Source organism: Perissodus microlepis, chromosome 22, assembly GCF_051167445.1.
Source record: "Perissodus microlepis isolate ML-2025 ecotype Zambia chromosome 22, ASM5116744v1, whole genome shotgun sequence".
NCBI classification, from domain to species: Eukaryota; Metazoa; Chordata; class Actinopteri; order Cichliformes; family Cichlidae; genus Perissodus; species Perissodus microlepis.
In genome coordinates this window covers 9,603,218-9,626,897 of record NC_140481.1, presented here as the reverse complement: position 1 = coordinate 9,626,897, position 23,680 = coordinate 9,603,218, and the positions used below count along the sequence as shown (strand labels likewise).

At 42.9% G+C, this 23,680-nt stretch overlaps 1 protein-coding gene across 1 annotated transcript; it reads left to right on the top strand.

Annotated features, from left to right (window-relative positions):
• Positions 1 to 1,888: 1,888 nt before the first annotated feature.
• Positions 1,889 to 23,119, top strand: ints3 (integrator complex subunit 3). Its single transcript, XM_084919164.1, has 28 exons — positions 1,889 to 2,217; positions 2,791 to 2,874; positions 11,831 to 11,914; positions 11,991 to 12,104; positions 12,406 to 12,490; positions 12,579 to 12,645; positions 12,757 to 12,898; positions 12,985 to 13,212; positions 14,710 to 14,901; positions 14,987 to 15,074; positions 15,180 to 15,259; positions 15,355 to 15,446; positions 15,531 to 15,637; positions 15,778 to 15,897; positions 17,134 to 17,263; positions 17,352 to 17,406; positions 17,523 to 17,626; positions 17,716 to 17,880; positions 17,965 to 18,118; positions 19,144 to 19,212; positions 19,292 to 19,367; positions 19,455 to 19,568; positions 19,643 to 19,691; positions 19,793 to 19,960; positions 21,055 to 21,155; positions 21,238 to 21,310; positions 22,391 to 22,547; positions 22,623 to 23,119. The coding sequence occupies exons 1-28, from the start codon at positions 2,134 to 2,136 to the stop codon at positions 22,698 to 22,700; spliced, it is 3,060 nt and encodes a 1,019-aa protein (XP_084775290.1). The 5' UTR covers positions 1,889 to 2,133; the 3' UTR covers positions 22,701 to 23,119.
• The last annotated feature ends 561 nt before the right edge of the window (positions 23,120 to 23,680 follow it).

Genomic DNA, 23,680 nt, shown 5'->3' with positions numbered 1-23,680 from the left:
TACCAATCCAGCCACGGGCCCATCCATCTGGCCCATCAAGACTCACTCTCATTTCATCAGTCCATAAAACCTTAGAAAAACCAGTCTTGAGATGTTTCTTGGCCCAGTCTTGACGTTTCAGCTTGTGTGTCTTGTTCAGTGGTGGTCGTCTTTCAGCCTTTCTTACCTTGGCCATGTCTCTGAGTATTGCACACCTTGTGCTTTTGAGCACTCCAGTGATGTTGCAGCTCTGAAATATGGCCAAACTGGTGGCAAGTGGCATCTTGGCAGCTGCACGCTTGACTTTTCTCAGTTCATGGGCAGTTATTTTGCGCCTTGGTTTTTCCACACGCTTCTTGCGACCCTGTTGACTATTTTGAATAAAACGCTTGATTGTTCGATGATCACGCTTCAGAAGCTTTGCAATTTTGAGACTGCTGCATCCCTCTGCAAGATATCTCACTATTTTTGACTTTTCTGAGCCCGTCAAGTCCTTCTTTTGACCCATTTTGCCAAAGGAAAGGAAGTTGCCTAATAATTATGCACACCTAATATAGGGTGTTGATGTCATTAGACCACACCCCTTCTCATTACAGAGATGCACATCACCTAATATGCTTAATTGGTAGTAGGCTTTCGAGCCTATACAGCTTGGAGTAAGACAACATGCATGAAGAGGATGATGTGGACAAAATACTCATTTGCCTAATAATTCTGCACTCCCTGTATTTTGAAATCGACCACTGTTGTAACAAATCAGTTTATACACTTGCTTCCTTCCTAGATGTTCTGGGATCAGCTGTAAGTGCTGTTATTACAAAATGGAAGCATTTAGGAACCACAGCAACTCAGCCATGAAGTGTCAGACCATGTAAAGTTACATAGTGGGTCACTGGGTGGTGAGGTTTAAGTGACCAAGTTTAAGTCACCAACACTTTGCCGACTCAGTAACTGCAGTGCTCCAAATCTCCTCTGTTATTAACATCTGCTCAAAAACTGCACCAGGAGCTTCATGGCCAAGTAGACCCTGGAAGTGGAATGTGCAGGTGGTCCAGTTCTTTCTCCTAGAGTGTGCAGATTGATTTTTTTGTTTTTTGTTTTTACTTTACTTTATATTGCCCTGTTTTGTCCATAATAAAACTAATAGATATGTGCATATATAGTTCCAAAATAGCCCACTGCAGAGTAGTCAAATGTGGTTAAAAATCTGGATTCTTCCTCTTCCCACTGTTCTCTTTGCTGGTCTCCACAGTGAATCATCATCTCCATTTCCTCCTATCCCACTATCCTCCTCAGTTGTACCAACAGACAACAATGGATGATAAATATGAACAAATTTTCTGTCTCTGACTTTTTGGACCAACAACACTTTCTATCTTTTCTCTGCTTGGTTCTAAAAAGTTTTGAGACATTTAGGAATTAATGTCATCCATGCAGCTCATTTGTTTGGCTGTCTTTTTGTCAGTGCCAATGTCTCCAAACCTTCCATCACAGCAGGTCTCACTACCATTTTTTAAACATTCCATTTCACATTCCTCTTTTTGAGTTTATGTTGTTACTGGTTTTTACTTGTTAGATGTTGACATTTGGGATGAATAAAAACAGTTTTTTTATTTTATTTTATTATTTTGTACATACTTCAAAAGTATCTCAAAAGGTGGAATGAGTCAATATATTTCATGTATAACAGCAGTCTAAGTGCAGTAAGCAGACAAGTACTGCGTACTTTACAGTTCTTCAATATTTGCTCTACAACACTATAAACACGCTGAAGCCCTTTCCATGCTGTTGGCCTTCCGTATAGGCGATCGAGGATTGGCTCCAGGTTCTCGCTCCTGTTATTGGTCCACGCTCACTTCAGTCTGTGGTGTAAGTGAAGTGATTGGTCGGCGGCGTGTGCGGTCCCGCCTCTTCCCCCTGCTGGCTCAGTGCGGACGTCCGTTATGTTACAGTGTCGGACAGAGTGGGACTTACTGTCCGAACTGACCCAGAAAAAGTTCTGAAAACACACATTAAAGGTCCGAAGCGGCTCACCGCAAGGCACCGACCCTAAATCCTCCGTTATACTGACACAGACACCCATCACGCCCCCCAGCACAGGTAGTCCCAGTCCGTCTCAACTCCGCGGGGCCCGGCGAGGCGCAGTGGGAGCAGATGGAGCCTGCACCGGCGAAAGCGAAGCCGCAGGGCCGGCTCCTGGTGTCCACCCCACTGGACGCCAAAGACGAGCTGGAGGAGGTAGGTTGACGCTGTTTAGCTGGTCTCAAGGCAGACTAAACCCGGACTAAACCAGGACAGAGCGGGCTTACGGGCAGGCAGCGAAGCCTTGGTATAAAGACTCCGCGGGACCATTTTATTAGACGGTTAGCACGGCTAGCAGCAGGCTCATAGCGTTAGCTCAGCAGAAGGGTACGTTGCGGGACTCGGAACTGCTACCGGAGGTGTGGAATTTGTGTCTCTGCTGTTGTGTTCGTTCACGGTGTGAGGGGCTGCGGACCGAACCGCGGGGCTCATTAAAACCAAATCAGTTAGCTTAGCATGCTAACTCTACGTAAACATACGAACATATGAAAAGTGACATGCGCAGTGTCTCACTTGTCAGACGCTAACTGTGAGTGCTGTTTGATAAAGTTCAGTTTTTCTATGGGGCGCCGTCAGCTGATCGATTAGTTGATGCTATATTTCCGTTTATGGTTTTTACTATTTTCTGTTTGTGTTTCTCATATTTGCATTGATTCTTGTTGTGCTTGTGTTGTCGGTATGTTTAGTGTTTGTTGTCTTGTTTACACCGATTGCTGTGTTTGCGTGCAGAGATTGGAGCGCTGTGTTGGAATCGTCCAGGCACTGACCAATGGACTGTCAGAGAGGGAGGCCAATGACGCACTCACGGCCAACGTAAGAAACATCAGTACTACTACTGCTGATACTATTAATGACTTCCACCCATGTGAAGAAACGGAGTAGCATTTGGAGCTAACATAAACACATTTTGTGCATTCAGCCTTCCTGGGGCACAGTCTGAGCTGCAGGAGCTTTACATGCAGGCTGCATTTGGCGGGTTTGTAAGGTACAACTCAGCAGGTGTAATTTATAAACGTACTTTCCAGGAAAGAATCTAAATCACGCTTTAAAGCCAAATAAAAGAGAGCTAAATAAAAGAATCAGTGAAAACATGGCACATCCACCTCATTTTTAACTCAGACTCTGAACATAACCTGATCTCCAGCAGGTGATGTGTTGAGCATCAGTTACCATGGTGATTTAGTTCTTCATGACACAGAAAACTCTGACTTTAGCCTCACAGCTCACTAATGCCTTTATCTTCACAATTCGTAGCACACCTCTCAGTACTATTACATTTAATACTCACACATAGTACTGCAATCACCAAATTAAATGACTGTGCTTGTATTTAGGCATGATGTGTTTGTAGGCGAAACCTAACAATACTGCAGTATCTGAAAACCCAGAGTTTGTACTAAAGAACGACTGAAGACTCTCATTAGGGTTATGTGCAGGATATGTAATCTGTGGATTAGTTTTGTTATGATGTGCCGCTGATGTGGGCTGTGATCCGAAAATATGACGTCTACAGATTGCATGTCAACAACTGGCCAGTCAGTGGTGTCAATCAGTGAGTCAAGAGTAGGGATGGGTACTGGTATCCGGTGCCATAATGGCAACCAGACCAAAAAGCAGCGCACATTTCGGTGCTTTTTTTTCCTGAGATGTCATACACTTTGGATTCTAGCCAATCATTTTACCTTTGCAAGGATAGTAGGCGGGCCCAGGTACGTACGTTCTTTTAGAGCAGAGCTACAGATTAAAAATGCCCAAGGCGAAGTGGTCAAAAGTCTGGCTGTACTTCACATCAAAAGATGCAAACTCAGCAGCCTGCAACAAGTGCTTTAAGGTGATACTGTGCAAAGGAGGTAACACCTCGAATTTGATGAAACTCCTGGCGACGCATAGCGTTTTTTTAAAAGCCGAGAAATGCACCGTATTTGATAGCTTGCTGCGAGACCTCACACCGAGCACATCTACTGCGGGTGTGGTGCCTGTTATCGGACCCGGAGTTAGCAACATCCCCCAAGAACCCAAAGAGGAGAGTCCTGGCCCCTAGCCCTGCCAGTGTAGCAGAAATGATGACAAATGATGATGGCAGCAGCAGCCGTTCTTCTCTGCACCTTGAGTAGGCTAACCACGTTATTAAATTAATGCATGTAAGGTAAACTAGCAAACATTGTCGTAGCTGTCTTCTTGTTTGATGGCAGATACTCCCTTCACCCTGGCCAAAAAGGCTAAAATGGCCAAAGAAAAAGTGGAAACCAGCTAAATATGAGAGGTTTTTGGACAAAGTTTGTGTTTTTTCCATTGTTTAAGCACTGCTTCCAGCCAAGTGATACCATATATGCCCTATAGCTGCAGAAAAGGCTAACATTGTTATCTTTTTACAAAAAAACAGCTAAACATGAGAGGTTTTTGGGCAAAGTTTGTGTTCTCCATTCTTTAAGCACTGGTTCGAGCACCGTTTAAGCACCGGCACCGTTTCAAAAGTACCAGTTTGGTACTGGTATCGGATAAAACCTAAACGATACCCATCCCTCGTCAAGAGAGAGATTTCTCAAAAATCGAAAGTGTCATTTTTGAAACCTGGCAAAGAGGGAAATGGCTGCATATAAAAACCAACACCATGGTCTTTGAGTCTGACACAAAGCTACAGACAGAGCAGCAGTTACACCATCAACTCGATGTCCTCCATTTTGGTGTTGTATTTGTGTCACATACAATTGATGACATGACTCTTGCTATAATGACCCCATGCATGATTACCATGGGTGGTAATCAGTTGTAATGAAAAGAGTCTGACTGACGGTACTTAGTGGTGTTCAGAAGTAATGTGCTGTTTCCATGCTGCTGTAACATGCAACTCCTTCAGCTGCTGCTGCTGGTTCAGCTCTCTGCATTGAAGTTTGTATTTAATCACAGAAAAGCTGCTGCTTTGATGGACTTTGAAGAATGTCACGATTCTTGGCTTGTTTTTCGAGTTTTCTTTGGCTCATCATCATATCGTATCAAATTTAAAATATTGTTTCTCACCTTTAAAATTATAAATAATTTAGCCCCTAGCTATCTTGTCGATCTCCTTAGTCCATATGTCCCTGGGCGAGCCCTCAGATCTTCAGCCCACTTACTCTTGGTTCAGCCTAGATCTAGACTTAAATCTAGGGGTGACCGTGCTTTTGCCCTTGTTGCACCTAACCTGTGGAACAACCTTCCCATCGCTATCCATGCGTCAGACTCCATTCTATCTTTTAAATCTCATTTAAAAACTCACTTATTTAACCTAGCTTTTCCATCTAGTTAGTGTCCCTATTTCACATTTGGCTCCATTTTTATCTATGTACTTTATCTTTTAGTTATATCTGTTCTTAGTAAGTTTGTTTTTATATTCCCTTTTATTCCTGTATAATTAGTGCCTTCAACCTGCTGACATATGTGGTACTTTGTTAATGGTCTTTTATTTAATCATGTCTTAATTTCCCTATTTCTATTGTAAAGCACTTTGGTGTCCGCTGGTTTTTAATATTTGCTATATAAATAAAGTTGTATTGTAAGTTGTAGCTCCTCTGTGAAGCTAAGTGTGATCAGTTCTGCAGCATCAGTGAGAATGTGAGGGAGTACAGCGCTGCACACTCCACACATTATCCTGCTGCTTCTATCAGCAGTCCACAAAGATTGTGTGGATGCTTCAGATCAACTGTTCCTCTCCTTCTTCAAACTTTTCTCTTCCATTGTTTTGGGACAGGTTCATCTTGGTTTCATGTTTTTTTCCAGAACTGTGCTGGCTGTGTTTGATGCTATCTGGCGAAGTCTAATCAGATGACCACCAGTGGTTTACACCTTCTTGATTTTCAACAAGGTGCAAACCTTGTTTCCTGTTATTAAAGTGTTTCTTGATTGTCTCTTGAATGTAGACTTGATGCTTGATGATGCTCCTGCCTTCTTAACACTATTCCTGACTTAGTTAGATGGTGGTTTTTCTGAACTGTGGAAATAATTCTGTCACCATGCTCTTTAATGTATCTGTGATCTTGGTTTGTTGTTGCTGCTTGGTGCATTCAGTCTTTTTAAGAATGAACCAGATTGTTGGATACGTCTAAAGATTTAGCTCTCTCTGACTGGTTCATTTGGGTATTTCAGCCTAACAATGACCTCCTTCACTTACACTGACATCTCTTTGACCCTCATATAGAAAATTTCAGTGACTATAAAATACAAATACAATCCTTGGAATCGACTCCAGATCTATATTAACTTCTATATTAACTTTTTTCCTTTCTCAAGATGGCGCCTGTGTTTGGCTTTGCCGCTTGTGCCGCTAGTACAGCTCGCTGGTATAGTTTTATACTGGCCGCTATTGTCACTTGCAATATTATTTTTACCGTCCTGTGTTTTGATTTTGTCTCTGCCACCAATACTTATGATCGGGGCATGATGTTGTATATCAAAGATTCAATGGAGAGCTACTGTGACAGCTGGGACAGTTACAGGAAATTTTTCCCTCCACCCTTTGTGTGTTCCTCACCTGACTGCATGTTACCGTACATATCGGTGGGATTTAACACGAAGAAAAGAAGAAGTAGGGGAACCAGGGCCGGTGTCCAGGTGCGACTGAGAAGGTACCGAAGGTTAGCTTCTTGGATGTGGGAAGAATCCCGGTGCCTACGACCAATTCATCTACTGTCAACTGGTGCCGACGCTACACTTCAGTTCCCAGCTCGGAATCTATGGTCTGATGGCCCCATGTTCACTTGGCGTCCCTCCTTCGACCGCCGTTTTGATGGCAGAGGTGATGTACCACTATGGATATTAGCTTCTGCTAGCCCTGAAGTCCCCGCCCGGCGTAACAGGTGTAGAGGTGCGCACAGGTGTTTAATTCGAGTGCCACTGTTGACTGCACCAACCAAACGTCTTCAATCAGGTTTGCCCTGCTCAACACTCGCTCAATCACAAACAAATCGTTTATTTTAAACGATCTTTTTATAAAGGAATCTCTCAACTTCTTGTGTTTAACTGAGACGTGGCAACAAAACATGGATTATATACATCTGAAGGAAATTTGTTCGACTGGCTGCTCCGTCATCGGAACTCCACGTCTTTCGGGACGTGGCGGAGGTCTTGCTGTTGTGCACCAGGACAGATTCACATGCAGACTGATGAACTCGGATTCTTTTACTTCATTTGAAGTTCAGATGATCAAGGTCGGCTCTTTGCGCACCTTTTATTGTATTTTAATCTACCGACCTCCTGGCCCTGCCGGAGTCTTTTTAACTGAATTTAACGACCTCCTATCATCCATTATTAAATTAGAGAAGGTGGTAATGTTGGGAGATTTTAACCTTCATATTGATGATGCATCCTGTAATATGGCTGCTGACTTCATGACTATCACAGAGTCTTTTAATTTTATGCAGCATGTTTCTGGCCCTACACATGTAAAGGGTCACACATTGGACCTTGTTTTCTCCTTGGGTTTAAATATAAATGACATTCGTGTGGAAAATGTCCATGTGAGTGACCATAGCTGCATATATTTTAACTTGTCGTTTTATTTGGATCCCCTGGCTCCCAAAATAACGATTGAAAGGCGAATCATAAACCAGAACGCCGGCAAAAGGTTCTCTGCCATGTTCGACGCTGAAATGACTTACAATGATTTGGACTCTCTTGTCTCATCCTTTAATAACCAGTGTAATTCTATTTTAGACATAGTGGCACCTCTGAAAAAAAGTACTGTCCTACGTTTGAAATCTCATCCTTGGTTAAATGAAAACATTCGTAATTTCAGGAGATACTGTCGCAAGCTAGAACGTTTGTGGAAGGCTTCCAAGCTTGAGGTTTATAAGTTACACCTTAAAGAATCTATCCTCTTGCTAAATGACATGTGGAAAAATGCCAGAACAGAGTATTTTTCACACCTCATAGCTTCAGAAAAGAAAGATCCTAAATTCTTGTTTAAAACAATTAAGAGTATTGTTTCTCCTGATGCTCCTTGTGCACCAGTTCACTCAACGTCCGAATGCAATGAGTTTATGAACTATTTCAGAAATAAGGTCATTGCCATCAGGTCTAATATCTCTCCATCATCTTCTCAATATCAAACTTTTAACTTGCTCTCCTCTGATACTTGGTCCTCTTTTACTCCTGTTACATTACAAGACATCAGAGGCCTGCTTTGTCATATAAAACAGACTTCAAGCCCCCTTGATGTCCTTCCATCTTCATTTTTCACTAGTGTGTTTGATTCAATTGGCCCCTGTATTGTGGAAATGATAAATACTTCTCTTCATACTGGCTCAGTCCCCAGCTTCTTTAAACAAGCTATTGTTGAGCCAATATTAAAGAAACCCCAGCTGGATCCATCTCTTCCTAACAGTTATAGGCCAATATCCAAATTGCCTTTTATATCGAAAATTTTAGAAAAAGTAGTACTAGAACAACTTAACTATTTCCTGGATAAAAATGCTGTTATGGACACTTTCCAGTCTGGTTTTCGTAAATTGCATTCCACTGAAACGGCCTTACTTAGAGTATCTAGTGATATCTTGATGGCAGCAGACTCTGGAGAATATACAGTGCTGGTCCTGTTGGATCTCAGCTCTGCTTTTGACACTGTAGATCACAGTATCATGATAAACAGACTCGAGAACTTGTTTGGGATTACTGGTGTTGTTTTAAAATGGTTTATATCATATCTGTCTGAGAGATCTTTTACTGTTTGCATGAATCATGTCACATCAGAATCAACAGTTTTGCCGTGTGGGGTACCTCAGGGATCTGTCCTGGGTCCAATTCTCTTTTTACTTTATGTATTTTCCCCTAGGCCAAATTATTAAGCGCTATAAATATATCTCCTATCATCTCTATGCTGACGACATCCAACTATACTGTTCCTTCAAAATGTCTGAGTTTTATAAATTGTCTAATTTAAGTAATTGCCTGACAGAAATCAACAAATGGTTATATGACAATTTTCTCCAACTAAACTCTGATAAAACAGAAACTCTAATTATTGCTCCAGACCACATGGTCCCAGAAATTAGACAGCATATCAGCTTCTTAGACCCTTATGTAAAATCAAGCCTTAGAAATCTCGGTGTCATATTTGACAGCTCGATGTCGCTCGAGCAGCTTTCTAAGCAGCTGGTCCGAAACTGTTTTTATCATTTACGGAATATTTCTAAACTCAGACTAATGGTATCAAAGCTTGAACTTGAGATGATTATTCATGCTTTTATTTCTTCTCGTTTAGACTATTGTAATGGCCTTTTTACTTGTTTTAACAAATCAGCCTTAAATCGTCTTCAGACTGTGCAGAATGCTGCAGCACGTCTCTTAACAGGCACCAAGAGAAGATCGCATATCACTCCAGTCTTGGCCTCCCTTCACTGGTTGCCTGTAAATTTTAGGTTTCATTTTAAAATTTTAGTTCTAACCTTTAGGGCCCTACATGGTCAGGCTCCTCAATATTTATCTGACCTGCTGAAACCACATACATCTTCTCGGGCTTTAAGGTCATTAGATCAGAGACTGCTGGTGGTACCGCGCACTCGTTTTAAAACTCGTGGTGATCGGGCCTTTCAGACTGTGGCACCGCGGTTGTGGAATTCTCTCCCACTGTCTCTTCGCTGCACGGACTCCATTGATTCTTTTAAGAAACAGCTGAAGACATTTTTATTTAGAAAAGCATTTGATTAATTTCTTCTTATGCTGTTTTTATAGTTTTATTGTTTTACATTGTTTTATTTACTGTTATATTGTTTTTATATTCCCATTTCCTGTGTTGTAAAGCACTTTGTGATTTTTATCTGTGAAAAGCGCTATATAAATAAATTTTACTTACTTACTTACTTAATGGAATAACAAAAGAACAGGTCTCTCCATGAAATTGAAAATAGGGAACTGTGAATAAAACATTTCTGGAATTCCTTATTGCAATATTTTTATTATACTCCTTTAACTAAAGCAGAGAGTTTGATTTGAAATTCAGTGTGGTAGTGTGCAGAGACTAAACTACAGGGAGTGCAGAATTATTAGGCAAATGAGTATTTTGTCCACATCATCCTCTTCATGCATGTTGTCTTACTCCAAGCTGTATAGGCTCGAAAGCCTACTACCAATTAAGCATATTAGGTGATGTGCATCTCTGTAATGAGAAGGGGTGTGGTCTAATGACATCAACACCCTATATCAGGTGTGCATAATTATTAGGCAACGTCCTTTCCTTTGGCAAAATGGGTCAAAAGAAGGACTTGACAGGCTCAGAAAAGTCAAAAATAGTGAGATATCTTGCAGAGGGATGCAGCAGTCTCAAAATTGCAAAGCTTCTGAAGCGTGATCATCGAACAATCAAGCGTTTCATTCAAAATAGTCAACAGGGTCGCAAGAAGCGTGTGGAAAAACCAAGGCGCAAAATAACTGCCCATGAACTGAGAAAAGTCAAGCGTGCAGCTGCCAAGATGCCACTTGCCACCAGTTTGGCCATATTTCAGAGCTGCAACATCACTGGAGTGCCCAAAAGCACAAGGTGTGCAATACTCAGAGACATGGCCAAGGTAAGAAAGGCTGAAAGACGACCACCACTGAACAAGACACACAAGCTGAAACGTCAAGACTGGGCCAAGAAACATCTCAAGACTGGTTTTTCTAAGGTTTTATGGACTGATGAAATGAGAGTGAGTCTTGATGGGCCAGATGGATGGGCCCGTGGCTGGATTGGTAAAGGGCAGAGAGCTCCAGTCCGACTCAGACGCCAGCAAGGTGGAGGTGGAGTACTGGTTTGGGCTGGTATCATCAAAGATGAGCTTGTGGGCCTTTTCGGGTTGAGGATGGAGTCAAGCTCAACTCCCAGTCCTACTGCCAGTTTCTGGAAGACACCTTCTTCAAGCAGTGGTACAGGAAGAAGTCTGCATCCTTCAGGAAAAACATGATTTTCATGCAGGACAATGCTCCATCACACGCGTCCAAGTACTCCACAGCGTGGCTGGCAAGAAAGGGTATAAAAGAAGAAAAACTAATGACATGGCCTCCTTGTTCACCTGATCTGGACCCCATTGAGAACCTGTGGTCCATCATCAAATGTGAGATTTACAAGGAGGGAAAACAGTACACCTCTCTGAACAGTGTCTGGGAGGCTGTGGTTGCTGCTGCACGCAATGTTGATGGTGAACAGATCAAAACACTGACAGAATCCATGGATGGCAGGCTTTTGAGTGTCCTTGCAAAGAAAGGTGGCTATATTGGTCGCTGATTTGTTTTTGTTTTGTTTTTGAATGTCAGAAATGTATATTTGTGAATGTGGAGATGTTATATTGGTTTCACTGGTAAAAATAAATGATTGAAATGGGTATATATTTGTTTTTTGTTAAGTTGCCTAATAATTATGCACAGTAATAGTCACCTGCACACACAGATATCCCCCTAAAATAGCTAAAACTAAAAACAAACTTAAAAACTACTTCCAAAAACATTCAGCTTTGATATTAATGAGTTTTTTGGGTTCATTGAGAACATGGTTGTTGTTCAATAATAAAATTATTCCTCAAAAATACAACTTGCCTAATAATTCTGCACTCCCTGTACAAAAATGTGTCCTACTTCTGGATGTCAGAGCTGGAAACATCTAATCTCTAGTCTCTCTAATGTGCTCCAATTCTGAATCACTTCATTCAGTCTACTCTGTGTTTAACAGCTGGAACCAGACACCTTCCTGATTTTCTGAGACCTGAAAATGAAAAGACTATATTTTTGTAATTTGTGTCTAACTTCCTGTTTACCTGTTCTGTAGGCATGTAAAGGTCAGCAACAGCATGAGGAGGTGTGTTTGGGTCTTTTCACACTGGTCCTCACAGAGCCGACTCAGGCCCAGAGGGTGAGTTTCTGCAGCATTGTGGGTAATGTCTGATGCGACTCTGACATTACTATAACATCACTATGTGTGGTGATAGTGTTACAGAGACCTGGCACTGGTCAACAGAGATGGGATGAACGTTGTGCTGGTTAAAATCAACCAGATCTTGATGGAGAAGTTCCTGAAACTGCAAGACGTCCCCCGAACACAGGTAAACCAATACAGGTGGACACACACACACACACACACACACACACACACACACACACACACACACACACACACACACACACACACACACACACACACACAAAGATAACTGCACACAGTTATATACAAGTGTTTTGGGTAGCAGGGACCTGTGTTTACCATTGTGAAGGAACAGAGGCAGACCAGGTTAGGTCCTGAGAGGACAGGACAGCAGCGTCCCTCCTCAGGTCCTGGTCTTAAATGTGGGATCTCACCTGAACCTGACTGTGGTGGTTACTAATGAAGTGCTGGTGTGTGTGCAGCTAGTGTGGCTGGTCAGAGAGCTGGTGAAGAGTGGCGTGATGGGAGCTGATGGCGTCATCATGACACTGCTGAAACAGATTGCAGGTGAGACACTCGGATTTTTACCTGAGCTGAAACCACGAATCCTGTCACCACTCGCTCTGACTGTAATGTCACTGTTCTCTCTGCACAGGCGGAGACATCTCCACCAAAAACCTGTGGCTGGCTGAGAGTGTCCTGGACATCCTGCTCGAGCAGAAGTATGATTCACTGTTTTTTTCAGACTGTAGTATCAGTTGCTTTTTTCTGTCTCTGTTAGAGCCTAGAGTGGGTTTTTATAGTGCAGCAGCTGATTATTTGTGTCTCTCCAGAGAGTGGGTATTGAAGAGTGGGATGCTCATAGCGATGTCAGTCTACACTTACCTTCGCCTGATTGTGGACCACGGAGCTCCGAACTTGCTGCCTCTGCGCCAGAAAGAAGTGGACTTCTGCATCAGCATGCTGAGGGAGAAGGTAATAAGGAGAGGAAGGAAGTATGGTGTGGTCTGTTATGTATTTAACGCCTTCTCTTTACACTGATGACCTCTCTCTGTCTGTAGTTCATGGATTGTCTAATCATCGGCAGAGATCTGGTTCGTCTGCTGCAAAATGTTGCTCGGATCCCAGAGATGGAGCTGCTGTGGAGAGACCTGCTGCACAATCCTCAAGTCCTGAGCCCTCAGTTCACGGGTGTCCTCCAACTACTCACGGCTCGGACCTCCAGGAAGTTTCTGGCCTGTCGACTCACACCAGACATGGAGACCAAACTACTGTTCATGACCTCCAGGGTAAAGCCTCTTTTACCTCATAAATGTAATGATCTTTGAGAAGAGGGTACCACTCTGTATTTAATTATGTTAGAGTGGTTCTCCACATAACTAATTTCCAGAAGTTGATTCTGTTCATCTGGGCATAACGTTTTCAGTGGGAGAACTGCAGGATTCCCCAACCTTATAAGTAGTACATAATGACTGAAACTATCACCACCAGATCTTCTAGTACCACAATATGGAATTCAAAATCTGAAAAGCTCAGTCTCGTTTTGGCTTTAAACTGGACAAGCACTGATCAGGTGACCTCAGAGGTGTAATAGTTATGTAATGATGTAGTAGTTCACAGACACAAGAGAGCGCTTAAGGAGACAGACCTTGGCTAAATTCTGGGTTCTGAACCGAATGTCATCTGGATGTCATCTGTGGATGTCATCTGCGTAACAATGCTTTAAGATGCCTTCAAAATCATTCAGATGTGTCCCTGTGTAAGCATATACAGGAAAAGCAACATGGGCCCTAAGATCAAACCTTGGGACACATCACAAGGTAAAGTGGGAAAATTAGGAAAATAAACTCCTGTGAGAGAGACAGAAAGAGAAGAAGCCCCGAGCTGACTCAGAGATGTCCACCCACAATTGCAGGCTGTCACTCAGGATACCATAATCTACTGTGTCAAAGGCAGCTGAAAGATCCAACAGTGTTAGCCCCTTGCTGTGAGTGGGACCTGAACACATGCCGAGTTAAGTTAAGGGTCCATTACAGTCCGTTTAGCTGCAGGTTTATCTGTAGCATCTGTTTCTGTCAGAGACAAGAAAACCAAGTTTCTGGTCTGATTTGGATCATTCAAGATGAGATGGACCATGCATTTATCAGTGCTGTCCTACGAGGAGCTGGAGGATCGTTTCACCTCCAGCACAGTGGCTATCAGCATGGTGGCTGTCAGCACAGAGACAGCAGGTCCAGGGCTCGCAAAATCGCTAGCCCGACGTCCCGGAGCTAGCGATATCTCCGGTCGGGCGACCAAAATCGATCTCAGCCCCGCCTGCGGGGCTGAGATCGATTTTGGGTTTGCAGGAGGTCCTGCAAAAGCATCCAGGGAGGAAAACATGTAGTATCCTGATGAATCAGGGAACACCATGCTGATCAAATAGCACTGGCAATTGCAACAAATCATCATCACCAATATCACCTGGACTCGAGCCTTTTTCCGCTTCCTTCTTCTGCGTTCACAGGAGGTCAGCTAAAGGGCATATATAGGGCCCTGAGAGAGTGGCTCACCAGGTTACACAAAAGAAGAGCTGTGATATTTCTTAAAAGCTCAGATGTGTAGTAGAGCCTGACAGTCATACTCACCAGTGCAAAAGCCTCCAACAAAACAAATACAGCAGGTAAACGGGTCAGACAAAGGTGCCATTCGCACTCTCACCTCAACCATGTTATTAAATGCTGTGATTTGGGTGTTTCTCCACCTGTGACTCAGTTGATTTTGACTCTTTCTCCATCTCTGCTCAGGTGCGTTTTGGGCAGCAGAAACGGTACCAGGACTGGTTTCAGAGACAGTACCTGTCCACAGCAGAGAGCCAATCACTACGCTGTGATCTGATTCGCTACATCTGCGGGGTAGTACATCCATCCAATGAGGTCCTGAGCTCTGATATCCTGCCACGCTGGGCTATTATTGGCTGGCTGCTTACCACTTGCACGGTAAGGGGATCTGGTTTCAGGCTGTCAATCTGCAGGAATTGTTATAGGTCAATAACTAATAATCAATTGATTTGTGTGACTGCAGTCAAACGTGGCGGCCTCCAATGCTAAGCTGGCTCTCTTTTATGATTGGCTGTTCTTCAACCCTGAGAAGGACAGCATCATGAACATAGGTAACACAATTTAGGCTACACCAGAGTGGTGTTGGTCAGAGATGATGTCATCATGTTATTAGGCAGACAGGTAAAACAGCACTCACCTGTGATGATGTGTTTCAGAGCCAGCCATTCTGGTGATGCATCACTCCATGAAACCTCATCCTGCTATCACTGCAACACTGTTGGACTTCATGTGCAGGGTAACACACACAGACACACACACACACACACAACAGACTTTACCAGGTTTTAATTTCTCTCCTCTTATTGTTGGTCTACTTCCTCCCCTCTTCAGATCATCCCTCATTTCTTCCCTCCTTTGGAGTCTCAGGTCCGTCAGGGTGTCTTCAACTCGCTAAACTTCATTATGGAAAAGAGGGTCCTGGCGTAAGAGGCATCAATATTTATTGATCATTGACCACTCTATCACAGGGATCATTTTTGATTATTGGTTATTGATCTCTCTTTCAGTCACCTCGCTCCACTGTTTGATAACCCAAAGCTGGACCGAGAGCTCCGGTCAATGCTCAGAGAAAGATTCCCCGAGTTCTGCAGCCCACCATCACCTCCTACTGAAGGTAACACACACACACACACACACACACACACACACACACACACACACACACACACACACACACACACACACACACAGGTGAGTAGACACAAACATTAACCTCTTCCCTCTCTTTCACTTTATTTTTTTTCAATTATGCAGTAAAGATGGAGGAGTCTGTTTCCATGGAGATGGACAATCATGTGTTGGACAAGGAGGAGAGTTGTTACGACAACACAGAAGCAACTTTCAGTGACGATGAGGAGGAAGTCAACAACAAAGGTAACACCTGGAGAAACAACTTCAGATTACTTGATTGCACGCGCTGTTACAGTTTCACGCTCTCGCTGGTAGCTCCCTGCGTTCAGGGAGAAATCCTGCTCATGCGAGTAAATTTACTTTTGACAGTTTGTAGGCGGAGCTCAAATGAGGACGGGGTCCTAATGGGATTGGTCACTTTGTTGGACACTTCAGGTTATTGCGTTAAACTGAGTTACACTGGCAATGACAGAAATGCTGTTTTAAACTGTGTTTGTTTACAATTTGAAAAATAACATTTGCTGAATTAATTATTAAGTTATTGTTTGTTGTGCAGCAGAAATACTGACAACTGTCACTGGATTACTTTAATGTTGAAGACATATTTTAAACCAGAGGATTCTAAGGCAAGTTCTGAAGGCTCTCCACTGCTGTCCCATTAATCTGTTGTACAGTATTGCATACCTTCTATGATTTAAGTAATTTAAAAAACAAAAAACTCATAACGAGAATCAGGAAAGTAAATGTGGATCCGAATCTGGTAATTATAACTTTGGCCAAAATACAGACATTGAAAACTGCCAACAAGAAGTTGCTCAGTCTACAGCGAACGTGTAACTGCACATACATGTTTGGATGGGAGTGTTTCAAAACGTGCCCTAGAATTCTGATGAAGATGTTTTTCACTATTAAAGTGAAGCAATAAGAGAAATGCAACACGAACAAGAGACTGTCAGCAGTTTCCATCAATGCTTGCACCATGCAAAACCCTCAGTGTCTAAGATGTATGTAAAATTGAGAGGCGGTTTGCAGTGAAGGGGTGATTGGGACTACCATTGCAGCCCCACCTAGCTACACTAAGTCATGAAATAGAGATGATGGGGTTTAAATTTAACAGTTATATTTTTCTATGCAAATAAGTCAAAATGACTGAACAAAACTGAATGAAATCATTTTAAAGTGGAGTAAACACAAAATAATACAAGTTGGACCAATGAAACAAGTTTAATTGAAATAAATTGTATCCTGGAATAAAACAGTTTAAAATGGTTTAGAAACTACTTTAAACCAGAATAACCTGTTTTATCCTGGATTTAACTGGTGTGGTATTCCAGTTTGGGGACGAAATATGAGCTGTGAGTTTATAAATATAAATTCAATTTCCAATTCATAATTTGGAAGTTTTACTATAAATTTCTAACAATTCACCCCAAACAGGAAGTAGAGTATTTGACCACCTGTCCTCCCACCACTGTTCAGGAAAAAAGAGGGAGTTCAGATTTCATCCAATCAAAGAGGCTGTGATTGAGGAGCCTGCTGATATCACACCCTGGCTTGACCAATTAGATGACACCATGAAGGAGAAGGTGCAGCAGATTCAGAAGACCAGGTGAAAGTCCAGTCTTTTTTCAGATCCTCAGGTTAGATGTTACGTCAAGGTCATTTCCTGTTAACTGACAGCAACACTTCCTCTGCAGTGACACAGAGACTCAGTGTGAGGTGATGCAGGAGATTGTGGATCTCATCCTGGAGGTGAGCTATCTTGTTGAGTTAAATGAGTAATTCGTGGCTTATCAGAAAAGAGTGCGGCCAGCTGCAGGGCTTCAGTGTTAAGAGATGTTGGTACAATGTTGTGTTCTGTCCTACAGGAGGACTTTGACACAGAGCAGATGTCAGCTCTGGCTTCCTGTTTGGCCGAACTGTTCAAAGATCATTTCAGAGGAGAAGTCCTGCCGGAGGAGATCACGGAGGAGTAAGATCAGACTGACTCTGTCCCCCTCTCTCTCTCCTTATTGACTCATGTCTGGCTCTCTCTGATGACCCGTCTATATTTCTCTGTAGGTCCCTGGAGGAGTCGGTTTGTAAACCCGTTTGTCTGATCTTCAGGAACCTTGTCACCATGCAAGAGGACAACAGCGGTTTCTCAGTTCTGCTAGACATGCTTGCTGAACTTTACCAGAAGCAGCCAAAGATCGGTTATCACCTGCTGTACTACCTGAAGGCTAGGTGAGCAGGTGTGACAAAAAAGCTGCTGTCACAGATGTTGATAGGAGAAACGTGGTTAAACTCCATGTCTGTGTCTGTCAACAGTAAAGCAGCAAATGGGAAGATGATGTTGTACGAGTCATTTGCTCAGGCGACGGCACTTGGTGACCTCCACACTTGTCTGATGATGGACATGAAGGCTTGTCAGGAGGACGACGTCCGGCTACTCTGCTACCTCACACCCTCAATTTACTCTGAGGTAGGCTTACCCAAGTCTTACCTGCACCACAAAAAGTCTCTAAAAAAGAGACCAGCCAGAAAATCTTCACACAGTAGAAGTGCTGATTTAAGAGCATCCTTCCAGGAACTTATTTTTTCCCTTCATGTCCTTTAAAATGCTCCTGAAACTTCCATCCTTCTTTTCCAATGAGCTGCTGTCATTGGGGACACACTGTATGATTTAATGTTTGACTGTACTGAAACAGAGGAGTGCGATAGTAGTGACCCAGCATAAGACAAACATAAATACAAGAGTAGCCTAGCCAGTAAAAGTACAACATAACAGCTTAATAATAATTAAACTAACTGAACTCTTAAACATCATCAAACTGGAACATCATGTCTTGGGTCACTCGTTCTCAGACATGCCCGGGCTTGTCTCGGGACAAGGGAACATAAAAGTATGGCATCGCTATAGAAATGGTATCACAATATGACATTTTTATGTGACGTGAAAATGTAGTACTCTTTTCTTTTTTTCTTTTTTTTTGCGCCTGTCCCGTTTGGCTCTTTTGCCATCAGAATTATTGTCGAAAGGCAAAGAAAGATGCCCAACGGATTTACTTTACCAAATAGACCATCCCAGCCTTGCCGTAATGGTCTATTTGATTCACCTTTTATTGTTTTTTTTATTTTTTATTTTCACTTGTTAGATACGGGACAGACTTGAATGAGGAAAAGAAAAGGGAGAAAGAAAGAGGGGGGAAAAAAAACAGCGGAGAAGAGGGACGGGGATAAAGGGCAAAAAACAAAAACCAACAAAATAAGCAGACAAAAAAATACATATATCAATCACCTGGATCACCTGTTGAGAGCAATAGAATAAACAACATCATGATGATCTATGGGAATATAACAGTAAATACTAAATGTTAAACATTATTGTGCAGCACATAAGATCGACAGCGCACAGTGTGCTTTAAGGTAGCAGCCAAAAAGGGTGTAGTTTGTGTGTGTGAGCACTGAAAATGTAGTACTCTGATGAAGGTCCCTGCTCTTGTTCAGTTTCCAGATGAGACGCTGCGGAGTGGCGAGCTTCTCAACATGATCGTCGCCGTTATCGACTCCACACAGGTAATAAACCTGATCGGTGTGTCCCCGCTGCTCTGGCTGGGAAACCATGTCTCATCTGTGTGTGTTTGTGTGTGTGCAGTTACAGGAGCTGATGTGTCACGTGATGATGGGGAACCTGGTGATGTTCCGGAAAGATTCTGTGCTCAACATCCTCAGTGAGAAACTCGGATTAAAAGTTTGACTCTTCAGTTTTTCGGGCCATGGTCCATCTTCATTTGCTTGTTTATCCTCGATCTCCACAGTTCAGTCACTCGAGTGGGAGACCTTTGAGCAATATAGCACCTGGCAGCTGTTTCTGGCCCACAGCATTCCTCTGGAAACCATCATCCCCATCTTGCAGCACCTCAAATACAAAGGTGAATAAATCCTCAATAGACAGGGACACAAAGCAAAGGAAAGATTGTAACCCTCCTTTCTGTTTATGGTTCAGAGCACCCTGAGGCCTTGTCCTGCCTGCTGCTGCAGCTTCGCAGAGAAAAGTATGACACATAGCAGACACCCCATTTCACATGTGTTTCTGTTCCGCATTTGAGCTGTGTTTCTGTATCCCTGTTAACATCCCTTCATGTTTTTGTGACAGGCCCAGCGAAGAGATGGTGAAAATGGTCCTGAGTCGTCCCTGTCACCCAGAAGACCAGTTCACCACTAGCATCCTGAGACACTGGGCTACCAAATACGACGACACTCTGGCAGAAAACATAAAGGCCCAGCTGATCAAGAACAACAACCAACCCCGCAAGAGACAGAGGTAAGCACAGAGAGTTAACCACAAAAAGTGACTAACGTAGAAAGAGACAGAGTTGAGGGAAAAACTCTAAAAAGACAGGTAAGAAAAGAAAAACAGATGAGGGCACAAATAGATGAAAGAGAAAAAAAGACAGAGAAGAGGTTAGGATAACGTAAAAACAGAAATTACAATAAAAAGGACAATTTGAAGGCGATGACATAAGGACATAAAACAAAAAACAGCTGAGGACTGTGAGTTCTGCCTCGGGCTCTCCCCTCTTTGCATCTGTACTTCTTGGGGCTCTCCTCAGCTGTGTCCCATATCAGGGGCTTCACACTTGCAGGACTCGGCCCATGCAGAGTGGGTTCTTCAAAGGCCACAAGTAAGTGGCTATATGATACAAAAACATAACATCCTTATAAAATATGATGTAACGCTGTAGATCAGGGGTGTCCAATTCCAGGCCTCGAAGGCCGGTGTCCTGCAGGTTTCAGATGTGTCCTTGATCCAACACAGCTGATTTAAATGGCTGAATGACCTCCTCAACATGTCTTGAAGTTCTCCAGAGGCCTGGTAATGAACTAATCATTTGATTCAGGTGTGTTGACCCTGGGTGATATCTAAAACCTGCAGGACACCGGGCCTTGGGCCCTGTAGTTGGACAAACCAGCTGTTGATGAACTTACCTCAAAATATATAAAACGTTTTCAGACAAAGGAAATCAAATGTGCGGTAAGTCGCAGGATTAAAACACAAATTAAAATAAAAAATGTACATACTTTATATCTGTAAGCAATTGGAACCTGAGCTGCATTAAGTCAGTGGTTCCCAAACTGTTTTTGCTAGGCCCCCCTTTGTTTTACAAGAAAAATGTTCTTGTTGTTTTTTTTCCCTTTTCATACCGCGCGCACCCCCCCTTCCCCGCAACTTGTTTTCAAATTCAGGTAAAAGGAGAACACATTTGTTGAAACCTTTGAATTGGGACAGCCTTGTACGCCTTTAGATGCAGCCTTTAAAGGACGCAGCTCCTGAATTGGGACATGCCCCTCCTCTGTTCATCTGTACTCATTTCTTTGTCTGTAGTGTCAGTTCTGTTAACTTTATTCTGTCTTCAGTCTGCGCAGTTCGAGTAGTAAACTGGCTCAGCTGACCCTGGAACAGATCTTGGAGCACATGGACAACCTCAGACTGAGTCTGAGCAACACCAAGAACAACTGTCAGTACCCTCACACACAGTTCTCGATTGTCAACCAATTACTGATGACCTGAATGTGCTAATGTCTGTATGTCTCTGTCAGTCTTCACTCAGACTCCGATACTTCAGGCTCTGCAGCACGTCCAAGCAAGCTGCGATGAGGCCCACAAGATGAGGTACATTTACTCCCACAGACACACACAAACGATTACATCACAACTAGGGCTGCCACAAACGATTATTTTGATAGTCGACTAGTCACCGATTATTTTTGCGATTAGTCGACTAATCAGATCATGCATCCATTGAACGTATAAGTACAGCTTATTGCACCAGCATGCATCTGCTCTTATATAACTATCATCAGCTTACAGCTGTAAGTGTTTAAGGTATGTGCTAACTAAAAATAAAGACAAGATGATAGTTTATTAAATTTTAATGACATTTGTAGATTGTTTCGGTGAAGTTTAATAAACTCCTTGCTATCTAAAATATAACAGGACACCAGAGTATATTCTCGAGCATCTCACACTTCTGATAATCAGCTGTCTGCTTGATGTTTATTCAGCTGTGTAAAAACTATAACTTTAATCTCAGCCAAACCGATTTACTCAGGAACAAATAAAATACTGAAAAAAGCCAAACAATAACATTTTTAAGTTATCTAAGTGACTTATATATCATGTTTAACCTGAGTAGTGAAAGACGGCGGTGGGTTTGAAAACGATTTGCCGGGAGTCCGGTGTTCTCACGGCTCTAGTGAGCCTCGCCCCCGGCTAGCTATCGAGCTAGTGGGTAACAGACGTCTCCGAAAACGTCGGAGCGCTTTTGAAAATATGTGGTGTCTTGATAAACTGAGCAGATATTTGAAGTTTACACAGCTACATTCTCGCCTGAAAATATGTTAAACGTTTATTTTGTGACCCAAAAAGAATAATAAGAGTAATATTAAAACTAACTAGCTGCCGCCATTGTTGATAACTGCTCCGGGCCGCGCTATGAATTGTGGGACAGAGCTACTTCTTCTTCGGGGTTTAACGGCAGCTGGCATCCTTGTACATGCAGTGCTGCCATCTTCTGTTTCAGTCCGTTATTACACTCTTAAATCCTACTACTTATTCCTGCGTCTTTTGTGATCTTAAAAAGCTTCAAACAACGCGTCGACTATTAAATTAGTCGTCGACGATTTTAATAGTCGACTAATCGTGGCAGCCCTAATCACAACACTGCTGTTTACATCACATCTTCCCTGTCAGGTTCAGCGATCTGTTCGCCCTGGCAGAGGAATACGAGGACTCTCAGTCGAAGCCGCCAAAGTCGCGCCGTAAAGCTCCAGCCTCGTCACCTCGTTCCAGGAAGGGAGTCGCTCCACCCACCAACAATGAGGAAGAAAGTGCTTCCAGCAGCGGCTCTGTATGTACCCCCTCTATACAGGTTCAAGTCTTGTTTTGGTTCAGGTCTGTTTCTGATCTTGTTATGTTGTTGCAGGAGGAGGAGGACTCAAAGCCCAAAGCTCCAAAGAGGAAACGGAAAGGATCATCAGCTGTTGGCTCTGACAGTGACTGAAGGAACCTCCAAACAAGATCACATGCCAGCTGCTCCACGTACTGGGAGAGACCATGTCTCTTCCTGATGACATGCACTGACTGCTGCTGGGAGGTGGAGCTCTGAGATGCTGCCAACTTTAACTCCATGTGATGAACTGACTTTTAATGTGCTGTTTCCATGGAGACCAGCAGTCGAAGGTCACTGTGTGTGGCTGATCTCCCACAATGCACTGGGGGAAGGAGGAACTCAGACTGATTTTAACAGCAGACATGATGATGATGATTTTTGTTCCTTTTTTGGGGGGATGGGTTGTACTTTTTTTTGGAAAATCCTCACTTCTTGCTGTTTTTAGCGCCTCCTTCCTGTTTGGCTCCCTGCAGTAAAAGCTCCGTCATGTCAATGAGTTCTTTGTATAAAAACTGATGGTTGGTTTCAGACTCAGCTGTCTGTTATTGGGAGTTCGATGGGGGTGGAGAGGGTGGAGGGGAATGGGGTGTGCAGCAAAGGTCCTTTTAACACCTTTTCGTGGCGTTCATCGGATGCAGGAGGGTAAAAAACAGAACAGACGAAGCAGCTCAGAAGTGAACTGACTTAAAGCTGGGTAATAAAACGGTGAGAGCACGGAGCAGCCAGTGAGGAGCAGTGATGTCATTGCGTTTCTGTTATAGCTGGACTCAGCCAATAGCAGGACAGTTTCAGAATTAACCCATGTGTTGTCCTTGGGACATTTTTGTCCTCTGCAGAAATCTTTTGCTATCAAAAATGTGTTTTTTATTCATCAAATGGTCTGAAAATAACAGTTATTCAGTACTATGCTATGCATGATTGGAATAAGTTTTAAGTAATTTGTTTTATTTATGGGGTTTTTATTGGAGTTTACAACACCTGTTGTCCTCGGGGATGAAAATGTGCCCAAAGTACAAAGTGTTGCATAGGGCCATATTTTCACACCATACTGCTTTCAAACATCTTTGATCTTGAATCACTGATGTGTGGGG